The 22,824-nt window shown below is 45.5% G+C and overlaps 1 protein-coding gene, 1 long non-coding RNA gene, 3 other non-coding genes and 2 pseudogenes across 12 annotated transcripts in view; 6 read left to right on the top strand and 1 right to left on the bottom strand.

Moving 5' to 3' along the window:
• Positions 1 to 22,824, top strand: part of TEX14 (testis expressed 14, intercellular bridge forming factor) — a 90,771-nt gene that overhangs the window by 1,933 nt on the left and 66,014 nt on the right. For all 8 annotated transcript variants that reach the window (XM_065573213.1, XM_065573208.1, XM_065573212.1 and 5 more), the window contains exons 3-7: positions 15,965 to 16,079; positions 18,840 to 19,005; positions 19,909 to 20,045; positions 20,985 to 21,066; positions 21,769 to 21,899. In XM_065573213.1, coding sequence (XP_065429285.1) covers positions 15,965 to 16,079; positions 18,840 to 19,005; positions 19,909 to 20,045; positions 20,985 to 21,066; positions 21,769 to 21,899 — 631 coding nt within the window. The remainder of the gene's footprint in view (positions 1 to 15,964; positions 16,080 to 18,839; positions 19,006 to 19,908; positions 20,046 to 20,984; positions 21,067 to 21,768; positions 21,900 to 22,824) is intronic.
• Positions 91 to 12,388, bottom strand: LOC101944472 (uncharacterized). The gene is made up of 3 exons (XR_510068.4): positions 12,010 to 12,388; positions 3,818 to 4,014; positions 91 to 1,330 (listed from the first exon to the last, which is right to left on the bottom strand). It is a non-coding gene; the product is annotated as an uncharacterized LOC101944472 (long non-coding RNA).
• LOC112058702 (small nucleolar RNA U3) lies at positions 1,207 to 1,370 on the top strand (annotated as a pseudogene).
• Positions 2,782 to 2,965, top strand: LOC112058703 (small nucleolar RNA U3; annotated as a pseudogene).
• Positions 4,302 to 4,518, top strand: LOC112058701 (small nucleolar RNA U3). Its single transcript, XR_002887848.2, has one exon. It is a non-coding gene; the product is annotated as a small nucleolar RNA U3 (small nucleolar RNA).
• LOC112058700 (small nucleolar RNA U3) lies at positions 7,549 to 7,765 on the top strand. Its single transcript, XR_002887847.2, has one exon. It is a non-coding gene; the product is annotated as a small nucleolar RNA U3 (small nucleolar RNA).
• On the top strand, positions 12,724 to 12,940 carry LOC112058693 (small nucleolar RNA U3). The gene has a single exon (XR_002887839.1). It is a non-coding gene; the product is annotated as a small nucleolar RNA U3 (small nucleolar RNA).

The following is a 22,824-nucleotide window of genomic DNA, read 5'->3' as shown; positions in this document are numbered from 1 at the left end:
AATGGATGATGCTTTCTTTGTGTTAGGAAATTAGGATGCCATATGAAAAGTTTACTCCATTTTTGTGATTGATGTACAGATTTGTCTGTATAGCAAATGGCATTAGTTATTTATTGTAGCCACAAAACAGGTATGAACTGAAAAGTGGTAAGTGGAATAGAAAGTTATGTAGTTGACTATAGAACCAGTAAATAATTAAAATGACGCGGCTGTAATTTTGAAGAATTGTGGAAGTCCCCTTTTAAGAGGAAACGTATACTCCTATCAATTTACAGCATATTGGTTCAAACCGAAAAGCATTTCATGCCTAGTTTATTTCTCTGTAATTTTCGGCCGCCTGGTTATTCCCTATATGTGAATGCAGATATTTTGCAGATGTTCTAATACTTGACATCTCTTTATTTTTGCAATTATATATATATATAAAAACATTGCTGCTATATTTTCTATCCAAAATGTGACGTTCCTAATACTGGATGTTTACAGTCGTACCGTATCCAAATAGTGTACAGCTCTTGAACTAGGAAGAGAGTTGCATAGGGGAAAAACGGAGTTTATTCACCCCAATACCAGTTTTAGTGGCTTCCGTGAACTTGAGAAACATAACTGTAGACATGTGTAGATCCGCCTTAACGGCAAAGGTAGAGAGGCTCGAAAAGCAAACCACCAAGTTGATAATATATGGTCTATTATTGCCAGTGAATTCGGAGTGCGGGGTGGTAAGCAGACGGGCCAATGTTAAGAAAACAGTACCTAATGGGAGGAGAGACTAACAGGAATCTCTGGGGAACAGACGTCATTGCTTTAAGAGCGGATTGCTTACTGTCTACATCGCTTCTGAAGCACGTCAGCACCTTCGTCTCTTGCAATGCGTGCTGCTTTTGCGTAACTGTTCCGATGCGTCCTTCCTACGTAGCCAGTTCCAGTTGTAGTCCCGCCTCTATGTATGAGCTATGGAAGAAATATCTGATTGGCTGAAGCGGTGTTCCTCTGTTAATTAGAAGAAGTGATTGGTGAAATTCGGGAAAACGTTTATTTGTAACAGAAGCTAAAGAGGGCATTAATATTTTTTTCATATATTTTAGGTGCTACAATGAGACATGCACACAGTGTACTGTTTGTCAGTCTCACTGTCTCTGTGATCATAGTTAGATTTGATGTATTAAATTACACACTGTAACCACGAAATATAGGCGCTTTAGACGTTAGACTATAGCCGTGGGTGGATGTTTTCAAAGTGATTGGTCTCGCTAACTACGAGGATGAGTTAAAGTGTTCTTTCCTGAGTAGGCAGTTGTTGTCTGTTATTGATGATCTTTCTTTCTTCTCTCTGGGGTAGTAGGAGGGAAAGAACACAGACTGAATGTGGTTAATCTGTATAAACTAAAATATATATTTTTTTAAAGTTGGTGTTTAACTTTGTTTCTGATGTGGATATTTAGAGAAGGGATCGCAACTAAGAATTTTTTCACTTGATCAGAGCTCAGAGAGCCGAGAAGTGTGGGAGGATGGGGGTGTTTTTCAGTGAGTTTTCTAATAGCATGAGAGATGAAAATGCAGTGTAAAAATACAACAGTTTTTATTTATCAGTTGCTTAAGAGTTCTTGAACCTCTAATTCCACCTTTTATGCAGTGTCCCTCTCTTTTGTCCTCTCCCCGTTCTATTTTAAAGTTATAGGCGCATGGATTAATATTAATTCTGCAAGTTCTCTCTGCTTTCCACTTTTTCTTCTTTTCTCCACGCTCTCCCCCGTTTGGAGTAGTCCCTATTTCTACCCCTAATGCTCTGCCAGTTCGTTGGTATGCAACTTTCTCGGAGCCTCTCTGAGCCCTTAGTACAGGCCCTAATGTGGAAGTGGGGGTGGAGAAAAATGGGACCCACAGAACCCGTGGCAGGTAAGGAGCCTGGGAGAGCTTGACTTGGAAAGGAGGGAGGAATGGGGGAGAAGAGGCAAATAGGGGTGCACACAGTCTCTACAATCAGGGGGTAGCCGTGGTAGTCTGTATCTACAAAAACAACAAGGAGTCTGGTGGCACCTTAAAGACTAACAGATTTATTTGGGCATAAGCTTTCGTGAGTAAAAACCTCACTTCTCACTGCAAGATGCATCCGAAGAAGTGAGGTTTTTACTCACGAAAGCTTATGCCCAAATAAATCTGTTAGTCTTTAAGGTGCCACCAGACTCCTTGTTGTTTTTGTAGTCTCTACAATGGTGGAGAGAATGGGGGCCCTGGAATGGAGCGAGGGGTAAGTGGAGGTACACAGAACCCCTAGTTGTATGGAAATTGGAGGAACCTGGCATGGGGGGAATGGAGGATACACAAAGACCCCTGGCATGGGGGAATAGAGGGAACACAGAGTCCCTGCCATGGGGAGGTAGGAATGGGGGTGTGAACAGAGCCGTTGGTGTGGGAAGAAATGTGGTGAACTTGGTATGGGAGGAATAAGGGTACAGAAATTCTTCGGTAAGGTATGAGATTGGGGAAATTTTAGGGAGTCCTTAAAAAGAGTGGGATGGGAAGGGGAACATAGGGAGCTTATGGGAGGGGATTGAGGGTGCTAGGAGCCTCTGGGGTGGGCAATAAACTCGACCTGTACAAACTACAAAGAGTGCTCCCCTCACTGCTCTGAAGAATATGGACATCTGTTGACAAAAAGGCTGTTTGCAAAGGAACTATCAATTTTCTTTCGTGACCACTTGTTTTAAAAAATGAGTAATTAAGAGGTTAATCAGGGTAGACGGGGATTGACAAGTAGGCAGGATGTCTTTTCAGGAGAAACGGCCGGCGTTTAGCTAGAGAAGTGCTATCGAAAGGGATTGCTAGGAGGACGAGTTTTACAATGTTTTCTTCTATGCGCGAAGCGAATAGGCGGGATTGCTTTAATGCAGCTGCTGTCTGTCGCTGATGCCCGTTGCTTCTTCCCGCTGGAGAAGGGGGAGGGAGACAGCATAGACTGGGTGGTTTGTCTGTATTAACTGACTGAATGAAAAAGCTTTAAAATATTACTTTAAAATTATGCTTTGGGAAGTTTATAATAGCTGGTTTTGTTTCTAAATCTATATAATACTTATTTTTTCTATGCGTTGTTGTGAGGGGTTTGTTCACCCACCCCTTTTTTTCATGGTGTGGGATTTTGAAAGCCAGTTTAGAAGAAATTAGTGGGAATTGAGTGTCCAAATCACTTGGATGGTTTTGAAAATTCTCCCAAAGGCAGCTTTAAGCCTTTGCCTTTTTCCATTTTTCAGGAGAAAGAGACAGCAGTTAAATACCTGTCATACCTCTACAGATTAATTCTTACATAGTACTCTCTAGGGAGGCAAATGTATACAGTACTTGCCTCCGATGTCAGCTCTCTCTAGGTTTGATTTAAGAATATTTGGATAGGTTTGCTAACAGTTATTGACATTTATATTGCTATAAATGATGTGTGCTGCTGTTTCAAGGGGGAAAATAGTGGCGATATACTTGCAAAACTAAAGACTTGCTTTTGCTGTCTTCTGGATACACCGTCCACGACGTTGAGAAACTGTGCTGAGAGGAGCAATTGAACCAAATCCCGCTGCTCTGCCTTCGCCTTGCACCAGTACAGTGTAGCGGCGCCCTTTCTAATCTGCCGGGGGGCTGCTCCTCCTGGCTCCTCCCAGGCCCCTTTCCCCAGTGCCCCACTCCCGCCCCTCCTGACGCTGATCCGTGGCAGGCAGTAGGCGCTGGGAGGGAGGGGGAGGCGCTGATTGGCGGGACCCGTCAGCGGGCAGGAGGGGCTGGAGGAGGGAGAGAAGTTGAAGGGCGGGGGCTGCTGGTGGGTGCTAATTACCCATTATTTTTTTTCGTGGATCCTCCAGTCTCGAAGCACCCAGAGTCGGCGCCTGCCACCGGTAATGTGAAACTTGAAGTCTTTAGGGGACTCGAACTCCAGAGAAACAGCTGCAGACCATGGTAGATAGATCTCTGTCTGCGTCGGGCTCTGCCTGACAGACATGTTCGCTGTAACGTCACATGGTAGAGAAGAGCCTGTGAGAGGTATCGCAGTTTCAGGAAGTAAGAGCAAGAGGGTTTGATTGGTTGCTGGGAGCTCCACATGCTAATCAGGAGGTGTGTTTCTGTAAATAGCGACATAAAAATCTTGTAATGTACGGTGTTCTAAAGCTGGCTGAATTGTGCTTTAATAAAATGGACACCTGGTTTTCGATTTTTGTCCTTTAGTTCGTTGAGGGCGAAACCTGTTGTATGAAAATATTCACCGTGGCAAGAAAGCTTGTGCACGTTAGCCTGGGTGTGTAGCCGAGGAGGATTTTGTTAAGACTATACTTTCAGGGATCATTTCTATAGTTTGTAACTAGAGAAGTGTAGCCGAAAGTGTCTGACCTTGCTAACCACGAGGAGGAGTGAAAGTGTTCTCTTCTGAGCGCGAAGCGAGCAGACAGTGTTGCTTTAATGCAGCTGCTGTCTGTTATTGATGACCGTTCCTTCTTTCCTTTTGGGAAGTTGGGAGGGAGAGAACACAGACTGAGTGGTTAGTCCTTATAAAACAGGTTTAAAAATAGGTTTTTGTAAGTTTTTCTGTTATGTGAATTTTTTTTATGGTTTTGGTTGGTGGTATGTTTAATGGTAAATCTTAATTTTATTATGGTTTTTTTTTTGGTAGGGTTTGAAAGTGAAGTAAATGTAGTGTGAAAGGTTTCTTATTCAGTAGTATTCTAAAATTCTTTTATGCTGCTATAACAACAAGGAGTCTGGTGGCACCTTAAAGACTAATAGATTTATTTGGGCATAAGCTTTTGTGGGTAAAAACCTCACTTCTTTGGGTGCATAGAGTGAAAGTTACAGATGCAGGCATTATATACTGACACATAGAGAGCAGGGAGTTACTTCACAAGTAGAGAACCACTGTCGACAGGGCTAATTCAATCAGGGTGGATGTAGTCCACTCCCAATAATGAGGAGGTGTCAATTCCAGGAGAGGAAAAGCTGCTTCTGTAATGAGCCAGAACTGGAGGCTCTCATACAATACCAGCCTTCCACACAAACTTCCATGTGGCTGGACTTTTCAAAAATGAGACAAGCCGTTTACAATGCACACTTCACTTCTCTACAGAGGAAAATGGACAGTAAGCTATCTAAACTCCTACCTGCCACAGGGGGCTACAACAGTGGTACCCTCAACTCATGTAACAACATTGTCAATCTTTCCAACCACACACTTAGACCAGCAGAAGAGTCTGTCCTATCTCGGGGACTCTCTTTCTGTCCCACCATCCCCACGAACACGATACAGTTCTGCAGTGATCTGGAAGCCTACTTTCGTCGTCTCTGACTCAAGGAATATTTTCAACACACCACTGAACAGTGCACTGACCCACAGGAACCCTCCTACCAACACTACAAGAAGAAGAACTCTGCATGGATTCCTCCTGACGGTCGAAATGACAGACTGGACCTCTACATAGAGTGCTTCCGCAGACGTGCACAGGCTGAAATTGTGGACAAACAATATCACTTGTCCCATAACCTCAGCCGTACAGAATGCAATGCCATCCACAGCCTCAGAAACAACTCTGACATTATCATCAAAGGGGTTGACAAAGGAGGTGCTGTAGTCATAATGAACAGGTCGGATTATGAACAGGAGGCTGCCAGGCAACCCTCCAAGACCACATTCTACAGGCCACTATCCTCTGATCCCACTGAGGAATACCAAAAGAAACTACAACATCTGCTCAAGAAATTTCCAGCAACAGTACGGGAACAAATCTACATGGACACACCACCAGAACCCCGACCAGGGGTATTCTATCTGCTACCCAAGATCCATAAACCCGGAAACCCTGGACGCCCCATCATCTCAGGCATTGGCACTCTTACAGCAGGATTAACTGGCTATTTGGACTCTCTCCTCACACCCTACGCTACCAGCACTCCCAGCTATCTTCGAGACACCACCGACTTCCTGAGGAAACTACAATGCATTGGTGTTCTTCCTGAAAACACCATCCTGGCCACCATGGATGTAGAAGCACTTTACACCAATATTCCACATGAGGATGAACTACAAGCTGTCAGGAACAGTATCCCTGATGAGGCCACAGCACGCCTGGTGGCTGAGCTTTGTGACTTTGTCCTCACCCACAACCACTTCAGATTTGGGGACAACTTATACCTTCAAGTCAGTGGCACTGCTATGGGTACCCGCATGGCCCCACAGTATGCCAACATTTTTATGGCTGACTTAGAACAACGCTTCCTCAGCTGTCGTCCCCTAGTGCCCCTCCTCTACTTGCGCTACATTGATGACATCTTCATCATATGGACCCATGGAAAGGAGGCCCTTGAAGAATTCCACCTGGACTTCAACAATTTCCACCCCACCATCAACCTCAGCCTGGACCAATCCACACAAAAGATCCACTTCCTGGACACTACAGTGCAAATAAGTGATGGTCACATAAACACCATCCTATACTGGAAACCTACTGACCGCTATACGTACCTACATGCCTCCAGCTTCCATCCAAGACACATCACACGATCCATTGTCTACAGCCAAGCCCTAAGATACAACCGAATTTGCTCCAACCCCTCAGACAGAGACAAACACCTACATACCCCTATACTCTGTATGTTACCCCCAATGACCAATAACTGATGCCTCAAATTTTCTGTATCGTTTTTTTTTTTTAAATATTCTCTAATAAAATTTAATTCTCTAAGTATTGCACTTACATTTCAGTGTATATAGACTAGAGAACAGTATAAACTAGTCAATGTATGAATTTTAATTTGTTACAAATTTGCTAGTGCTTTCTATGTAGCCTATTGTAAAACTAGGCAAATATCTAGATGAGTTGATGTACCCCCTGGAAGACCATTGCATACCCCATGTGAGAACCACTGCACTAAATCACCCTTACTTTTAGAACTGGTGCCACTTGAACCTAGGCATTCTGAACCATTTCAGTGCTAGTAGACAGTGGCAACACAGCTGCATTAGGTCTGTTGTTCCTCCCTGCACAATCCCCGCTTAGAAAGAAAATATCTTCTGGTTCTGACCCTATTTACCATTGTAGGCTGCATAGGCAGTCGTCTGTAAAGGTTGAGAGCCACTGATTTAGTGCAAGTACCACCGGTAACATGGAACCCTGAAAAAACTGCAGATGAATTTGAGAGCACTTCAGAGAGAAACAGCTGCAGAGCATGCTAGAAAGGGCTGACCTGTCCCTATTGTCTGTGTCTGACAAGCTGTCATGTGGTTTAGAGGAGCCTGTGAGAGGTATCGCATCTTCAGGAAGTAAGAGCAAGAGGGTTTGATTGGTTGCTGGGAGCTCCACATGCTAATCAGGAGGTGTGTTTCTGTAAATAGCGACATAAAAATCTTGTAATGTACGGTGTTCTAAAGCTGGCTGAATTGTGCTTTAATAAAATGGACACCTGGTTTTCGATTTTTGTCCTTTAGTTCGTTGAGGGCGAAACCTGTTGTATGAAAACATTCACCGTGGCAAGAAAGCTTGTGCACATTAGCCTGGGTGTGTAGCCGAGGAGGATTTTGTTAAGACTATACTTTCAGGGATCATTTCTATAGTTTGTAACTAGAGAAGTGTAGCCGAAAGTGTCTGACCTTGCTAACCACGAGGAGGAGTGAAAGTGTTCTCTTCTGAGCGCGAAGCGAGCAGACAGTGTTGCTTTAATGCAGCTGCTGTCTGTTATTGATGATCGTTCCTTCTTTCCTTTTGGGAAGTTGGGAGGGAGAGAACACAGACTGAGTGGTTAGTCCTTATAAAACAGGTTTAAAAATAGGTTTTTGTAAGTTTTTCTGTTATATGGATTTTTTTATACTTTTGGCTGATTGTATGTTTAATAGAAGTTAATGTAGTGTGAAAGGTTTCTTATTCAGTAGTTACTGAAACAATTCTAAAATTCCATATCTCTTTTTTGTTGTAATCTATTTCTGAATTTAGGTAGAGGCCTGATTCTGTAAGTTTTCTTCCTTTTCCACTTTTTTCTCTCAGGGTTGGAAGGGATCTTTGGAGGTCATCTAGTCCAACCCCCTGCTCAAAGCAGGACCAATCCCCAGACAGATCTTTGCCCCAGATCCCTAAATGGACCCCTCAAGGTTTGAACTCACAACACTGGGTTTAGCACAGGGGTTCTCAAACTGGGGGTTGGGACCCCTCAGGGGGTCATGAGGTTATTAAATGGGCGATTGTGAGCTATCAGCCTCTACCCTAAACCCCGCTTTGCCTCCAGCATTTATAATAGTGTTAAATATATTAAAAAGTGTTTTTAATTTATGGGGGCGGAGGTCACACTCAGAGGCTTGCTATGTGACAGGGGTCAGCAGTACAAAGTTTGAGAACCACTGGTTTAGCAGGCCAATGCTCAAACCACTGAGCTATCCCTCCCCCCTAAAGTTTGAGAACCGCTGCTCTAGTGTAAGCACCTGTGGGACTAGAACCTGGGACCATTGTGGTTTTGGGCTACCAACACTTACACATTGCTATTTGGAGCTTCTCTCACCCCTCCCCCCCACTTTTTTTTCCCCCTTCTTCTTTCTGGAAGCCCCTATTTTCACATCTACTGCTCTGGCAGTTGGATGGTATGCAGCTTGCTCTTGGCCCCAAGCACATCAGGCAAGCCATGTAGGATATGAGAATTGCTGTCTCTTGGCTTCCTACTTCCAGGCTCTTCTGCCATCTCTTGGCTTCCTACTTCTAGGCTCTGTAATGATAGGGAAGATCAGGTGTGCCTCTGCTGCCTTCCCCATCAGGAGAGAGCCAAAACAAATGCTTCATCTCACCCACCCTTCTCTGCCTTGCACCGCCTGCTGCCACATAGACCACTCTTCTGCCAGCATTAACTCCCTGGCACCCATGCTCCCATTTCAACACCTACCCCTGTCCAATAGGGCTTGATAATGTTTTCACTCCTCAGCTCACAGAGAGCCGAGAAACCATCTCCCTCCTCTCTGTGCTGTGCTCAATTTCCTCTTTCTCATAAAAACAGTGAGGTCTAGTAGAAAGGGCATTAGATTAGGAGTGAGGAGGCCTGAGTTCCTTCTCAACTCAACCAGTGACTAGCTTTGTGCTCTCTTTGCCCCAATGTCCTGGCCTCTAAGCTGGGATAATACCCATTATTGTGAAGAATATTAAAATCTATTGATGGGGGGGGGGGCGGGGAAGCTTGTATAACACTTAGTTTGGTTTTCTTTTTGCTGGGGTGGGTTTTGAGTAAATCATTAGTCTGCTCGGTTTCTTTCATAATCTGAAGTGGATTGAGCATCTAAATCCTTCTTCTCTGCCCCCCCCCCCCCATGTGAAGGGGAACAGCCTCAACCTTTTGTCTTATTCTGCTTTGTAGGAGAAAGATACTCTATTTAAATAGTTATGATTCATTTAGGTTAATTATGCTGCATTGGGGGTGGGGTATAAATCATTTGAGACTCTTGCACCACTCCCTGTGTGGCCTGTGTTTTTCTTTGTTTTAAAATTAGACTATTTAGTTTTTATGTAAATAATATTTGGGTGGTTTCACTCATATTTATAGTGCTATGAATTTCATGTGCTCCTGCCTCACAGCAGACATGGGGAAAAAAGGCTATGGCAATGGACTTCGCAAAACTATTCTAGTGGTTCTCAACCTGCGGCCCATGTGCCGCTTGCGGCCCAATCAGCATACCACTGCGGCCCATGTAGTATCCTCACCTCAGGGCCATACAGATAGTTTATATATTGTGTGGATGCAGCTCACATAACACAGAGAGAGTTGCCTATGCGGCCCACAATGGTAAATAGGGTCAGAACCAGAAGATATCTTCTTTCCAAGCAGGGATTGTGCAGGGAGGAACAACAGACCTAGTGCAGCTGTGTTGTTTCTGGCTACTAGTACTGAAATGGTTCAGAATGCCTAGGTTCAAGTGGCACCAGTTCTAAGAGTAAGGGTGATTTAGTGCAGTGGTTCTCAACCAGGGATATGCATAGTCCTGCGGGTATGCAATGATCTTCCAGGGGGTACATCAACTCATCTAGATATTTGCCTAGTTTTACAATAGGGTACATAGAAAGCACTAGCGAAGTTGTAACAAATTAAAATTCATACAATGACTTGTTTATACTGATCATAAGAACAGCCATACTAGGTCAGACCAAATGTCCATCTAGCCCAGTATCCTGTTTTCTGACAGCAGCCATTACCAAGTGCCCCAGAGGGAATGAACAGAACAGGTATTCATTAAGTGATCCATCCCCCGTCGTCCATTCCCAGCTTCTGGCAAACAGAGGCTAGGGACACCATCCCTGCCCATCCTGGCTAATACCCATTGATAGACTTATCCTCCATGAATTTATCTAGTTGTTTTTTGAACCCTGTTATAGTCTTGGCCTTCACAACATCCTCTGGCAAGGAGTTCCACAGGTTGGCTGTGTCTTGTGTGAAAAAAATACTTCCTTTTGTTTATTTTAAACCTGCTGCCTATTAATTTAATTTGGTGACCCCTAGTTCTTGTGTTATGAGAAGGAGTAAATAACACTTCCTTATTTACTTTCTCCACAGCAGTCATTAATTTTAATAGCCTCTCTAATCTCCCTGAGCATTTCACAGTTATTATCACCATTCTGGTCAGGTGGTAGGTAATATATCTCTACTGCTATATTCTTATTATTCCTGCTGAGTTGTGACACTTTTGTACTATGTTTGATTTTGTAAGCAAGTAGTTTTTAAGTGAGATGAAACTTGGGGGTATGCAAGAGAAATCAGACTTCTAAAAGGAGTACAGTCGTCTGTAAAGGTTGAGAGCCACTGATTTAGTGCAAGTACCACCGGTAACATGCAGGGCTGGATTAACTTTTTGTGAGCCCAGTGCCAAACATTTTTGTGGGCTCCCATGGGGCAAGGTGCAGGGAGGCGGGATGGTCAGTCTCCAGAGTGAAGGGCAGGCTGGGGGCAATGAGGCACAGCTGGTGGGAGCAGCCCCGCTCTGGGCAGCCCAGCAGGAGGGCACAGTTTACAAACCTGCAGCTGCCAAACACACACTGGCCTGCCCAGCCCTGTGCTGCCAGCTTGCCCCATCCCCTTGAGGGTGGGCCCGCACCACACCACCCTCCTGCCCTGTGCCCCACCCTTATACCCAGTGTCCGCTCACCCAGAGACCTCCACCACAGATCTCTATGCCTAGTCCCCACCCATCCTAGAGATCTCCCCCACTAGCCTCCCACCACAACTGCACAGCACCCTGCACACCACACCGCTCGCTCAGCACCTCCCCGCCCATAGACCTCCCCACTGCCCACCACCTTCCTCACAGTCCCACCATCACACGTGGGGGTAAGAGAGTTCTCTGTGGGGCAATCTGGGTGCGGGTGGCTCAGTGGGAGATCTGGATACACAGAAGCTCATCGGGGAGTTCCAGGTGCAGGGGCAACGGGACTCTGCAGGGGATCCAGGTGAAGGTGTTTGGGGCTCAGCAGGGGGGTGTAGGTGCAGGGGAGGTAGGGTTCATTTGGGTGGGGGTGTAGGTGGTTGGGGCTCAGTGGGGAGGGTGTCGGGGGACTCATTGGGGTGGTACAGCTGCAGAGGAGGTGGGGCTTATCAGGGTGAGGGTTCGATGGGCCTGTTTAACAGGGGAGCCCCAGCTTCTGCCAAGGGGATGCCGCATGCTGGGCTCCAGCTTCCCCCCTGCCCCCACATCCCAAGCCCCTTCCCCACTGCTCCATCCCCTCCTCATCCCACCCCCTTCCTTCCCCCCGCCCCTGCTTCCCCATCCCATGCCCCTTCCCCACCGCTGCATCTCCTACCCAGGCTTGGGGGACATGGGGGAACTGCCCCCCAGCACGAGCTGGCAGAGTGGAGCGGGTTGGGGCCGGGTTGTTCCACTTCCTGCCACCTGTTAATTGCAGGGCAGGCCCGACCCAGCACTCATGGAGCGGGGGAAAGTGGAGTGACCTGTCCCCAGCCTGCTCCGCTCTGCTCTCCTGGCTCCCAGAGTTTGGGGGAGGGGAACCGCCCCCCAGCACTCACCAACGGTGCGTCTGGGAGCCTGCGGAGCGGAACAGAGCAGGTTGGGACCAGGTTGCTCCACTTCCTGCCGCCCCGTGAGTGAAGGGCGGGCTGGATCCCTGCTGCAGTTCCCCAGAAGGAGTAGCTCAGGGGAGGATGTTTGTGGGGGGAGGGGCAGAGTGGGGCGAGGCTGGGGAGCAGGAGCGGGGGCAGCTTTCCTGGCCGGCTCAGCTGGCTGGGGGATCGGGCTGGCCAGGCCAGGCATCCTACTGACTCTGGGCCGGGCGCCACGGTAAACCCGGTACTGGTAACATGGAACCCTGCAAAAGCTTTTAGTGCAGATGAATTTGAGAGCAATTCAGAGAGAAACAGCTGCAGAGCATGTTAGAAAGGGCTGACCTGTCCGCATTGTCTGTGCGTGACAAGCTGTCATGTGGTACAGAGGAGCCTGTGAGAGGTATCGCAGTTTCAGGAAGTAAGAGCAAGAGGGTTTGATTGGTTGCTGGGCGCTCCACATGCTAATCAGGAGGTGTGTTTCTGTAAATAGCGACATAAAAATCTTGTAATGTACGGTGTTCTAAAGCTGGCTGAATTGTGCTTTAATAAAATGGACACCTGGTTTTCGATTTTTGTCCTTTAGTTCGTTGAGGGCGAAACCTGTTGTATGAAAATATTCACCGTGGCAAGAAAGCTTGTGCACGTTAGCCTGGGTGTGTAGCCGAGGAGGATTTTGTTAAGACTATACTTTCAGGGATCATTTCTATAGTTTGTAACTAGAGAAGTGTAGCCGAAAGTGTCTGACCTTGCTAACCACGAGGAGGAGTGAAAGTGTTCTCTTCTGAGCGCGAAGCGAGCAGACAGTGTTGCTTTAATGCAGCTGCTGTCTGTTATTGATGACCGTTCCTTCTTTCCTTTTGGGAAGTTGGGAGGGAGAGAACACAGACTGAGTGGTTAGTTCTTTTATGTTGTCTTAAAAAAAGGTTTTATTTTTTTTTTCTTGTATCTTCAAATTCATTTTGGCTTTTTTTTTAAGATTATATTTTTAGTGGTAGGTGATCTGTTTGTGTTGAAATCCAGTAAAGAAATTTCTGTTAATATTTGATTGCTTGTTAAGATGTATTTATATAAGTATAATAGAAATTTTGTATGTTGTATTTTTAATTAAAATGATTAAAACAGTATTATTTGTGATGTCATAGCTGTGTTAATCCCAGTATGTGAGAGACAAGGTGGGTGATGTAGGGATGAAAACATTATCTCTTACTGGACAAACTTCAATTAGTGAAAGAGTCAAGTTTACAGAAAGCTCTTCATCTGAGAAAAGTGCTGAGACTGTAACAGCTAAATATAAGGTTGGACAGTTGTTTAGCGCAAGGAGTTAACACGGTTGTAAGAGACCATTCAAAGTGAAGTGGTCAACTAACACCTCTGCAATCATATGACAAAGGTTGGTTAGTGGGACCCCGGCCTTCCGCGAAGCCCGAGCCCGCAAGCTCGAAAAATACGCCCCCCTGGCTGACACCCTGCGGACTAAGGGCTACGAGGTGCACGTCGACGCTCTGCTCGTTGGGGCCCTGGGTGCCTGGGACCCGTGTAACGAACGCGTGCTGAGGACCTGTGGGGTGGGCCGTCATTACGCGCGGCTCATGAGACGCCTAATGGTCTCAGACACTATCCGTTGGTCCCGGGACATTTACATCGAGCACATCACCGGCCACCGCCAATACCGAGAGTGAGCCGGGGAGACCTCGTGCACCCACACACACCCCCTGCTGGACCCTATCCCCTGAGCCCTAAACCCACCAAACCTAGCTGAATCCCGCCACGTGAGGGTCACCCCATCCCCATTACCCAGCCCGCTTACTTATACCCATGACTGTCTCTACCTCCCGTATGGGTGATAGACCCTCACCGTTTATCGACTGTCTCCTGATCCCGCCCACCGATTACCCACCCCTCATTGGGGACATTGCAGTGTGTATATACTATGTGTGCTGCCCAGCCCCAAAACACCAACATACCCCCATACTCTGTATGCTACCCCCAATGACCAATAACTAACGCTTCAAATTTTCTGTATCGTTTATTTCTTTTAAATATTCTCTAATAAAATTTAAATCTGTTCTCCCACTACAAGAAAGGGACCACGAGACCTTCTCCGCTGGATCATATGAACTGGAACCATAAACTCCCTGAACATTAAATCTCAACAAATGAGGGGCAATCCATCCTCATCATCATATCCACTCATTATACTCCACACCCGAACATAGCCACTCTATGAACTTCCTACCCTCATATCTCAGTGCCTGTACTTTGACCCATCAACCCTTTACCTCCAATTGGGGTCATTGCAGATTATGTATTCCTTATGCCACTTGATTTTAAACCAAACTTTGTACCCTCGATAATCTGTACATTATTCCCTGATAAACAGAAATTTCTGTGCTCAAACTCTGTTCACTTTTTTTTAACATCATCTTAATAAAATTATTATAATGAGCCATAAATCCAGTGTCTCTATTGAGTCCATGATTTTTAGTCTCTAACAAAGTTATGAATTTAAGATCCCAGGCTTGTCTTTTGCAGGTAGTGTGCCATTTTTCTTTCGCCACAAGAACTGAGAGGTCAGATATCGAGTGGTCATTTTTTGCAAAGTGGTTTGCTACTGTTGGTATGGTGTTTTTGTCTTTTATAATTTTTCTGTGTAAGTTAATTCAAGAGCATAGTGATTGTCTCATTTCACCCATATAGTTGTTACTGAGGCATTTAGTACTTTGGATGAGGTACTGGAGTGCAGGAATAGGGGAGCTCAAGGGGGCATGGCCCTACCTCTGCCCCTCCTCATCCTCCTGAGGTCCTCACCCCCCCTCCCCCGTCCAGGTGGGGAGCCCGGGCAGCTGTGGGGTGCTGCGGACCCTCCACCTGCCTGGAGTGGAGGGTTGAGAGCAGTTCCCAGACCATGTCCTTGCCCTCCCCCCTCCCCCCCCGGGCAGGAGGGTCCGCGGCTCCCTACAGCTGACCGTGTGCCATGCACAGCTCTTACCTGGACCCGGCTCTGACTGGGGGCTGCAGCTTGGCCATGGTAAAAGCCATCTGGGCAATTGTGGGGAGTCGCACCATGGACCCTCCACTTGCCCTGGGTGGATGGGGGGGCCCGTGGGTCAGGGACACGGGTTGGGGTCTGCTTTCAACCCCCTCACACACACACCCCTGGGCAGGTGGAGGGTCCTCAGGCAGCTCTCGGCCCATTCCAGGTTGGCTTGGGGCAAGGCCTCCGGTGGAAGAGGTAAACGTTTTTTGTTTTGTTTTTGTTGTGTTCAAGTTAGACTGATATAGGTTAACTATTTCTGTATTACTTACACTTATATATAGGGGCCCTACCAAATTCACAGCCATGAAAGACGCGTTACCGCCCATGAAATCTGGTCTCCCCCTGTGAAATCTAGTCTTTTGTGTGCTTTTACCCTATACCATACAGATTTCACAGGGGAGACCAGCGTTTCTCAAACTGAGGGCCCTGACCCAAAAGGGAGTTGCAGGAGGGTCACAAGGCTATTTTAGGGGGTTGCGGTACTGCCACCCTTACTTCTGTGCTGCCTTCAGAGCTGGGCAGCTGGAAAGCGGCGGCTGTTGGCCCAGCTCTGAAGGCAGCGCCCCACCAGCAGCAGTATAGAAATAAGGGTAGCAGTACTGCAAACTCCCCCTCCATAACCTTGTGACCCCCCCACAACTCCTTTTTGCGTCAGGATCCCTACAATTACAGCATCGTCAAATTTCAGATTTCAATAGCTGAAATCATAAAATGTACGATTTTTAAAATCCTCTGACCCTGAAATTGACCAAAATGGACCGTGAATTTGGTAGGGCCCTATTTCTATAACATTTAATTGAAAAAGTTAAAGATTGATAATGGGGGGGTGTTTGAAATTGTATAATCATGAGGCACGACTACTTATTTATTTATACTTTTCAGGTATTTGTGTTGACACAATTAACTCTTTGGGCCAGACTGCTCTGTTTACTGCTGCATTGCTAGGTCTTGGTAAACTAGTAAGTGTGCTCTTGGATTATGGATCAGACCCAAATCAGTTAAGTATAAGAGTCAGAATTATATCCTTAATAAACTGAAACAAACTTAAGTTTGTTATAGCATCAACTTTATTGTAATGCACAAGATTTTCCTTAATAATTGTCAATGAGCAGATGAAAGAGAGACATAGCCTTCATCCAAACTATAATTGTTACAGAGCTGATAGTTGGGGAAAGAAAAAGCCCAGGGCCCTGACTTTTAAAAAGTATTTAGGCTTTGCTCTGCTCAGTGGTGCATGGCCTCAAGCCTGTTCTATACTTAAAAGTTAGGTCAACATAGATCTGATGCTCAGAGATGTGAAAAATAGTGCCATAGCTATACTGATCTAACATGCGGTGTAGATGTGGCTAGGTTGACAGAAGAACCAAGCTACTGCCTGTCAGAGAGGTGGATTAACTACAGCAACAGAAAAACACCTTCCATCCTTGTAGAAAGCATCTACGCTATGGCACTGCAGCAGTGCAGACATGGTCAAAGTGATTTAGATCTTGCAATGCTGAGCAGAGCAAAGCCTAGATACATATATCAGAGGGGTAGCCATGTTAGTCTGGATCTGTAAACAGCAACGAAGAGTCCTGTGGCACCTTATAGACTAACAGATGTATTGGAGCATAAGCTTTCGTGGGTGAATAGCCACTTCGTCAGACGTCTGACGAAGTGGGTATTCACCCATGAAAGCTTATGCTCCAATACATCTGTTAGTCTAGAACAGGAGTTGGGTTCTTTTGTGAGGCCTGCCAAGCTCCCTGTGCTCCCCCCCCCCCCGTGCGCCCCCCGCGCGCCCCCCGCCCCTCTGTCTACCCCGTGGCGCTGTGATCCCCGCGCCGCTCCCTGAAGCGGCTGGAACTATGGCCCTGCAGGGCGGAGGGGCGGGAGTAGAGGACTCCGTGCTCTCACTTCTAGGCACTGCCTCCCGCAGCCCCCATTGGCAGGGAACGGGGAACCGTGGCCAATGGGAGCTTTGGGGAAGGTTCCTGGAGGAGCAGCAAGAGCAGCACATGGCGCCGTTTCCCCCTGCCCCCGGGACTCCGTCTGCTTCCTGGAGCGGAGCGGGGCCAGGGGCCAGGGTAGGTAGGCAGGGAGCCTGCCCTGGCCACGGTGCGCGGCGCTGCCACACTGGAGCTGTTCTAGATAAGCGGCGCCGGGCCGGAGCCCGCACCCCGCACCCCTCCTGCACCCCAACCCCCTGTCCGGAGCCCCCTGCCACATCCCACACACCCCTCCTGGACCCCAACCTCCTGCCACACCCTGCACCCCAACCCCCTGCTGCACCCCTCAACCCTCCTGCACCTGACACCCCAACTCCCTGCCCTGAGCCCCTGCCGCACCCTGTACATTTCCTGCACTCCCTGCCCTGAGCCCCCTGCCGCACCCTGCACCCCGACCCCCTGCTGCACCCCACACCCCAACTCCCTGCCCTGAGCCCCCTGCCGTACCCTGCACACCTCCTGCACCTCAACTCCCTGCCCTGAGCCCCCTGCTGTACCCTGCACCCCTCCTGCACCCCCTGGGGGCAGGGAGGGGGCAGAGTTGGGGTGAGGACTTCAGGGAAGGGGTTGGAATGGGGGCAGGGAAGAGGCCGGGCAGGGGCGGGGCCTCATGGAAGGAGTGGAGTGGGGGCGGGGCCAGGGCCAGCAAGGGGTGGGTGTCAGTGATGTGGCCCTTGGGCCAATGCACTAGTCCTCATGCGGCCCTCATGGTCATTTGAGTTTGAGACCCCTGGTCTATAAGGTGCCACAGGACTCTTTGTTGCTAGATACATATACAGATTTGGACCCTGGTACCTTCCAGCTTAGACAAATAAAGTGTTTTAGAAAACAGGCAAAGAGCCCCATCTATGAAACTCTTTGGGGAAGGTTGTGAATTCTGAGCTTGAATATGTTAACATTAAGGGCATGTCTACACTACAGACTCTGCAGTGGTACAGCTGCAAGTATGCCCTTATAGTCCCATAGTGCAGATGCTTCCTACATCTACAGAAGTTTTTTTTCTGTCAATGTAGGTAATCCACCTCCCTGAGCAGGGTTAGGTATGCTTAACTACAGAACTCTGGGGTGACATAGCTAGTTCAGTCTGTATATTAAGTGTAGTCCAGGGCTCTGTATTTCCATCTAGGTGTTAATGTGAATGCATGATTGAAGTGAATGGCAGAAGGGAATACTGTTCACAACTTTTTCTAATGCAATTGTTTGTCCCTCCGGAGACAGTTTTTTTACTAGGCTGGATCAACAGGATAGCAGTGCACTGGTTGTAGTGAGATTATTTTTTGCAAGGAAAGTCACTACATTAGTCCAAGCAATAACCACACTTTACAGATAAACAGTGCTCTGTCTCCAGCCAAACAATAGGGCAAGCAAAGGTGTGAACTCCATTTCTTTCTCTCATTCACTTGAGTCAGGAATTAATTTTTAAAATCTAATTGGAAGCTTTTAAATACTAAAATTATTAATCATAGCTTCAGAAGCACCTCCCCAGTGAGAGTGAAAAGGTAAAGCTTGGTTTCTGCAGAAGACAGGCAAAGTGCAGAAAAGCGTATTGAGAAAGAGAGTTTTTCATGCCTGCAGTTTTCTAATCCCTCTAGTGACAATAAAAGGCCATACAGTCCTCACTCCATACATGGAATCCCATTTGGCAAGATCAGGGTAGATTCTTTTCCTCTTGCATATAATGCAGTTGTAAGTATTCTCTTTTTCAAGAGGTATCTGTAGTTTACCATAGTGAAGGTAGTTTGAAATGTTTCTGTTCTAATATTCCTCAGCCGCTGTTATGATGGGAGCACCCCAGTACATGCTGCAGCATTCTCAGGAAATCAGTGGATTCTCAGTAAATTGTTGGATGCAGGAGGTGATCTGCGAGTACATGATAAAAATGGAAGAAATCCACAGTGCTGGGCTATGTCAGCTGGAAAGGATAGTAGTGCTCAGGTACACATATATGTGAACTTCACAACTTTATCTTGGAAATATGGTCTGGGAACAAAAACTCCATACCCAGGAAACAGATGTTTTTTAAGATAATGTTAAGTGATTTGCCTTATGTGACTTTCTGGCTCAGATTATATTCTGAGGTCCTGATCATATAAACTCAAAATTATTTCAGTGGGACTCTACCTGAGGGCAGAGGTCTGCCTGTACTTACAAGCTTGCAGGATCAGAGCCATAATGTATAAATGTGCAGTGATGAGAACTACAGCGATAGGTCCTGATCCTGCAATCCCCTCATACTCGTGAGTAGTTCCGTTGGAGCTGTTTGCAGGACCAAGGCCTAGAACTATAAACATTCTGGTATAAATATTGCTTACTTAATACTGAAGCAAAATGTTACAAGAAAGCTGTTGATTTAAAATTATCCCATGGCTTGGTACGAGATAATTTGATGTCTTTCAGTATGCATATTTGAGACCTAGTCAGAATAATTCAAGATAGATTATTCCTTTATTAATAATTGTGCTGGAATTCAGTAGTTTTATCATTTTCACCTTCAGAATTGTCAGTTATTGACATTACCTCTGTCACCTGGAGGGCTTGAGGTTTGCTTTTATTTACATATTCACACCATTAATTTTTCTTTAAATGTACATGTTCACAATGGATACAGCTTCTTTTTGAATGTGCTGAATTTTGGTTGATATCTGCCTAACAATTTTAGACCATTTATGGACAGTAAAGACTCTCTCTAATAAAAAATTTAATATCTCAAATATTTGTGCTGGTGCCAAATATTGCCACCAAGAAGTAAGTGACAATTTTTCTTCATGATCCTGCTCTATTAAGTTAAAATAAGAACATTTATAACCTAGTAGTTCTTGAATACTTAATGTTTTTCAGATGTTAGAATTTATACGGCGTTGTGCATCACACATGCAGGCTGCAATTCAGAATTTCCCCTCTGATTTACTTAGGAAGGTTGGTTCATCAAAAGTACTGGTCTGCAACCCATCTAGATTTAGTGGCATTACTCAAGGGTAAGAACTTAACTTCTTAGTGATTCAGGGATGTTTCATCCCATACTTAAGTATCCTGAAACTTATCATGTGTTTTACTTTTTGTTGTCTGTCTCTTTCTTCTTGACAATAGCTATTTTAAAACCAAAGCTGCTTGTTTAGACATTCTAGTGTATTTGGAAGGGTCACCTTTATATGTGGTCATTAGTACTAAATTTTTCTTGCTATGGTAGAGCCAAACAGTAGGTGGTAACTTACAAATTCTTCTTTATTTAAAAGGAAATGTTTCTCTGAATAAACCAGATACAATTCTGTATTGTATTAATGTTAAGATATCTGGTACTGTGTACCATAAAATAAATCTCATTTCTTTATCTGTAAGTCACTGCCAGTCTTTAGAGGATGTGTCTCTAACTGTTTTATGCTTTTTATTGATAAGTTTGATGTGTCTAGTGGGAAATATCTTTCTGTTAAGAAAAATACTTTAGTGAAAAGATTTGAAGTGAATTCAAGATGTCTGCATATTTGCATTGCTATGCACTACGTGACTTTAAACAAAATCATATACAAGATAATAGTTGCACATTAAAATCAAGTTGGTAAAATATGCCTTTTTTTTTTTAAATAACCATGCTTCATGTTTCAGCAGGCTATGGGGTTACCATTGCTGTGCTTGCGAGACTTCTTTTCAGCTCTAGTAGGGGTTGAGGGTGGTGTCAGCCAAGAAAGTGAGAGTAGTAGCAACCTCACTATTTCTGACCCAGGCCAAATATCAAGTGAAGTATTTGAAAGGCAGCTGCTGCAGGACTTGGGTATTCTTTCTTTCTTTCTTTCTTTCTTTCTTTCTTTCTTTCTTTCTTTCTTTCCCATCTCCTTTGGGAGATGGAATGTAACCTTTTTCAAAATCTTGGCCTTCACTATTAATCTACATGTAGCTATGCTTGTATGTTTTGACATTAGAAATGCCAACAGTCCTCTGACTAGACTTCTAAAAGGTGGAGCAAATTCATCAAGAAACATCTACAGTTTTGGCTTTGGGAAGGTAAGACACTAGAGACAGTGGGCTCCAAACTGTGTAAGTTCTTTTTGTTTGTTGAACACAATTGGAATCACATTGTTTTTATTTAAATCCAAAGATGGTCCCATGTGTGTTGTTTTCAGACACTGTTAGATATTTCTTACCACTCACTAAATGGTGGGAAATAAATGGGGAGTGACCTAAATAACTATGGAAATCCTGGCCTATAGTCATTAGTGAGTCCTGACTGAGGGATTTATTTTGAAACAAACAAAAGATACTTCTGAAGAAGTGAGGTTCTTATCCACGAAAGCTTATGCTCCCAATACTTCTGTTAGTCTTAAAGGTGCCACAGGACCCTCTGTTGCTTTTTTAAAGAAGTAGGTGGAAGGATCCCACTTGGGTGACTCTGAGGTGGCTGCTTCTGCTGTATTCAGTTAAGATTCAGTAGAAGGGTCCTTTTTTTATAGCCTTTAGTCACTGAAAGCCTTTTGGAGTGATCCCAATTTTTATGGTTTTTGGTTAATGTTTACTTGTGGTCAGTTGTCGTTTGCATGTAAACGTAGCACTAAGGCAACATTTTTCATCTTCACAACATTTTTGACAAACACTACCTGATTTTACAACACCCTAAGATCACATAGCTGGTCTGCAGTAGAGCTGGGCATAGAACCCAGGAATTGTTGAATATTTCTCCTTGTTATACAGTGTATGGTTTTGTCTCAGTTTTATCTAACAGGGCGTAGGCAGCTAGGGTACCTGGCATCTCTCCCTATCATTTGGGATAAAGAAGTAGTTCAGGCAGATGATGAGCCAACATTCTCTTTCCACACTGGACCGTACATGATCATGACAAAGTGAGTGGACTCTTCAGCAGTTTTCAGGTGTTTTTTAATATGCATCATCATCAGCAAACTCCTGGACCAGATGGCTTGTCTGGATTTTTTCCTTGTGTTTATAGGGTATGTCTACACAGCCGACGGTAAGAGAGAGCTCTCCCAGTGCTGTAAAAAACCCACCTCTGTGAGGGGAATAGCTACCAGAGAAACTTGCATCGCTCAGGTTTTTTTTTTTTCACACCTCTGAGCGAGGAAAGTTTTAGTGCTGTAAGTGGCAGTGTAGACAAGCCGTAAGTCTGGGCTCTGACTCAGATTTGAGCCCAAGCTCCCCTTCTTTCCACACACAAATAGAGTCTGCTTGTCAGTAAGCACTCAGGACCCAGGTCCTACGACCCTGCTAAGGGTGTGGGTCAGAGCCTGAAGTCTTGCTGTAACTTAGGTCCAAGCCATGCAATTTTGACACAGGTCAAACCACAGACCTGAGTCAGAAGGTCTGCATAGTGCAGTATGGACATGTTAGTATGACTTGTGAGACCTGGGTCCAGCAATTGTAAACACAGGTTTAAAATGCAGCTTGGACACTCAAGCACATGTTTGGAAACACCAGGTTCATAAGCCTGAGTCCCACAGACTTGGGTGTACAATTCAGTGTAGACATACTCATAAACGCCCAGTAATCATAGAAGTTGGAGATGGAAAAGTCCTAAGTTCACCCAGTCCATCTCCCTACCAGTGGAGGTTTGTCCTATGTTATACATTGACTAATGTGTTGTCTTGCCTCCTTTTAATATTCATTGACCATTATCATGGCCCCATCCCCATTCATGGTTAAACCAGCCTACACATATTTAGGTCTATTAATGTTTTAATAATAATAAATGTTCTGGCTAATATTGGCCTCTGGGTGGGGCTCATAGACTGTATTTAGATAGGATGAGTTCAA

Source organism: Chrysemys picta, chromosome 19 (assembly GCF_011386835.1).
Source record: "Chrysemys picta bellii isolate R12L10 chromosome 19, ASM1138683v2, whole genome shotgun sequence".
Lineage (NCBI taxonomy): Eukaryota > Metazoa > Chordata > Testudines > Emydidae > Chrysemys > Chrysemys picta.
The sequence above is the reverse complement of the archived record's forward strand: the minus strand, read 5'-3'. Positions and strand labels throughout refer to the sequence as shown.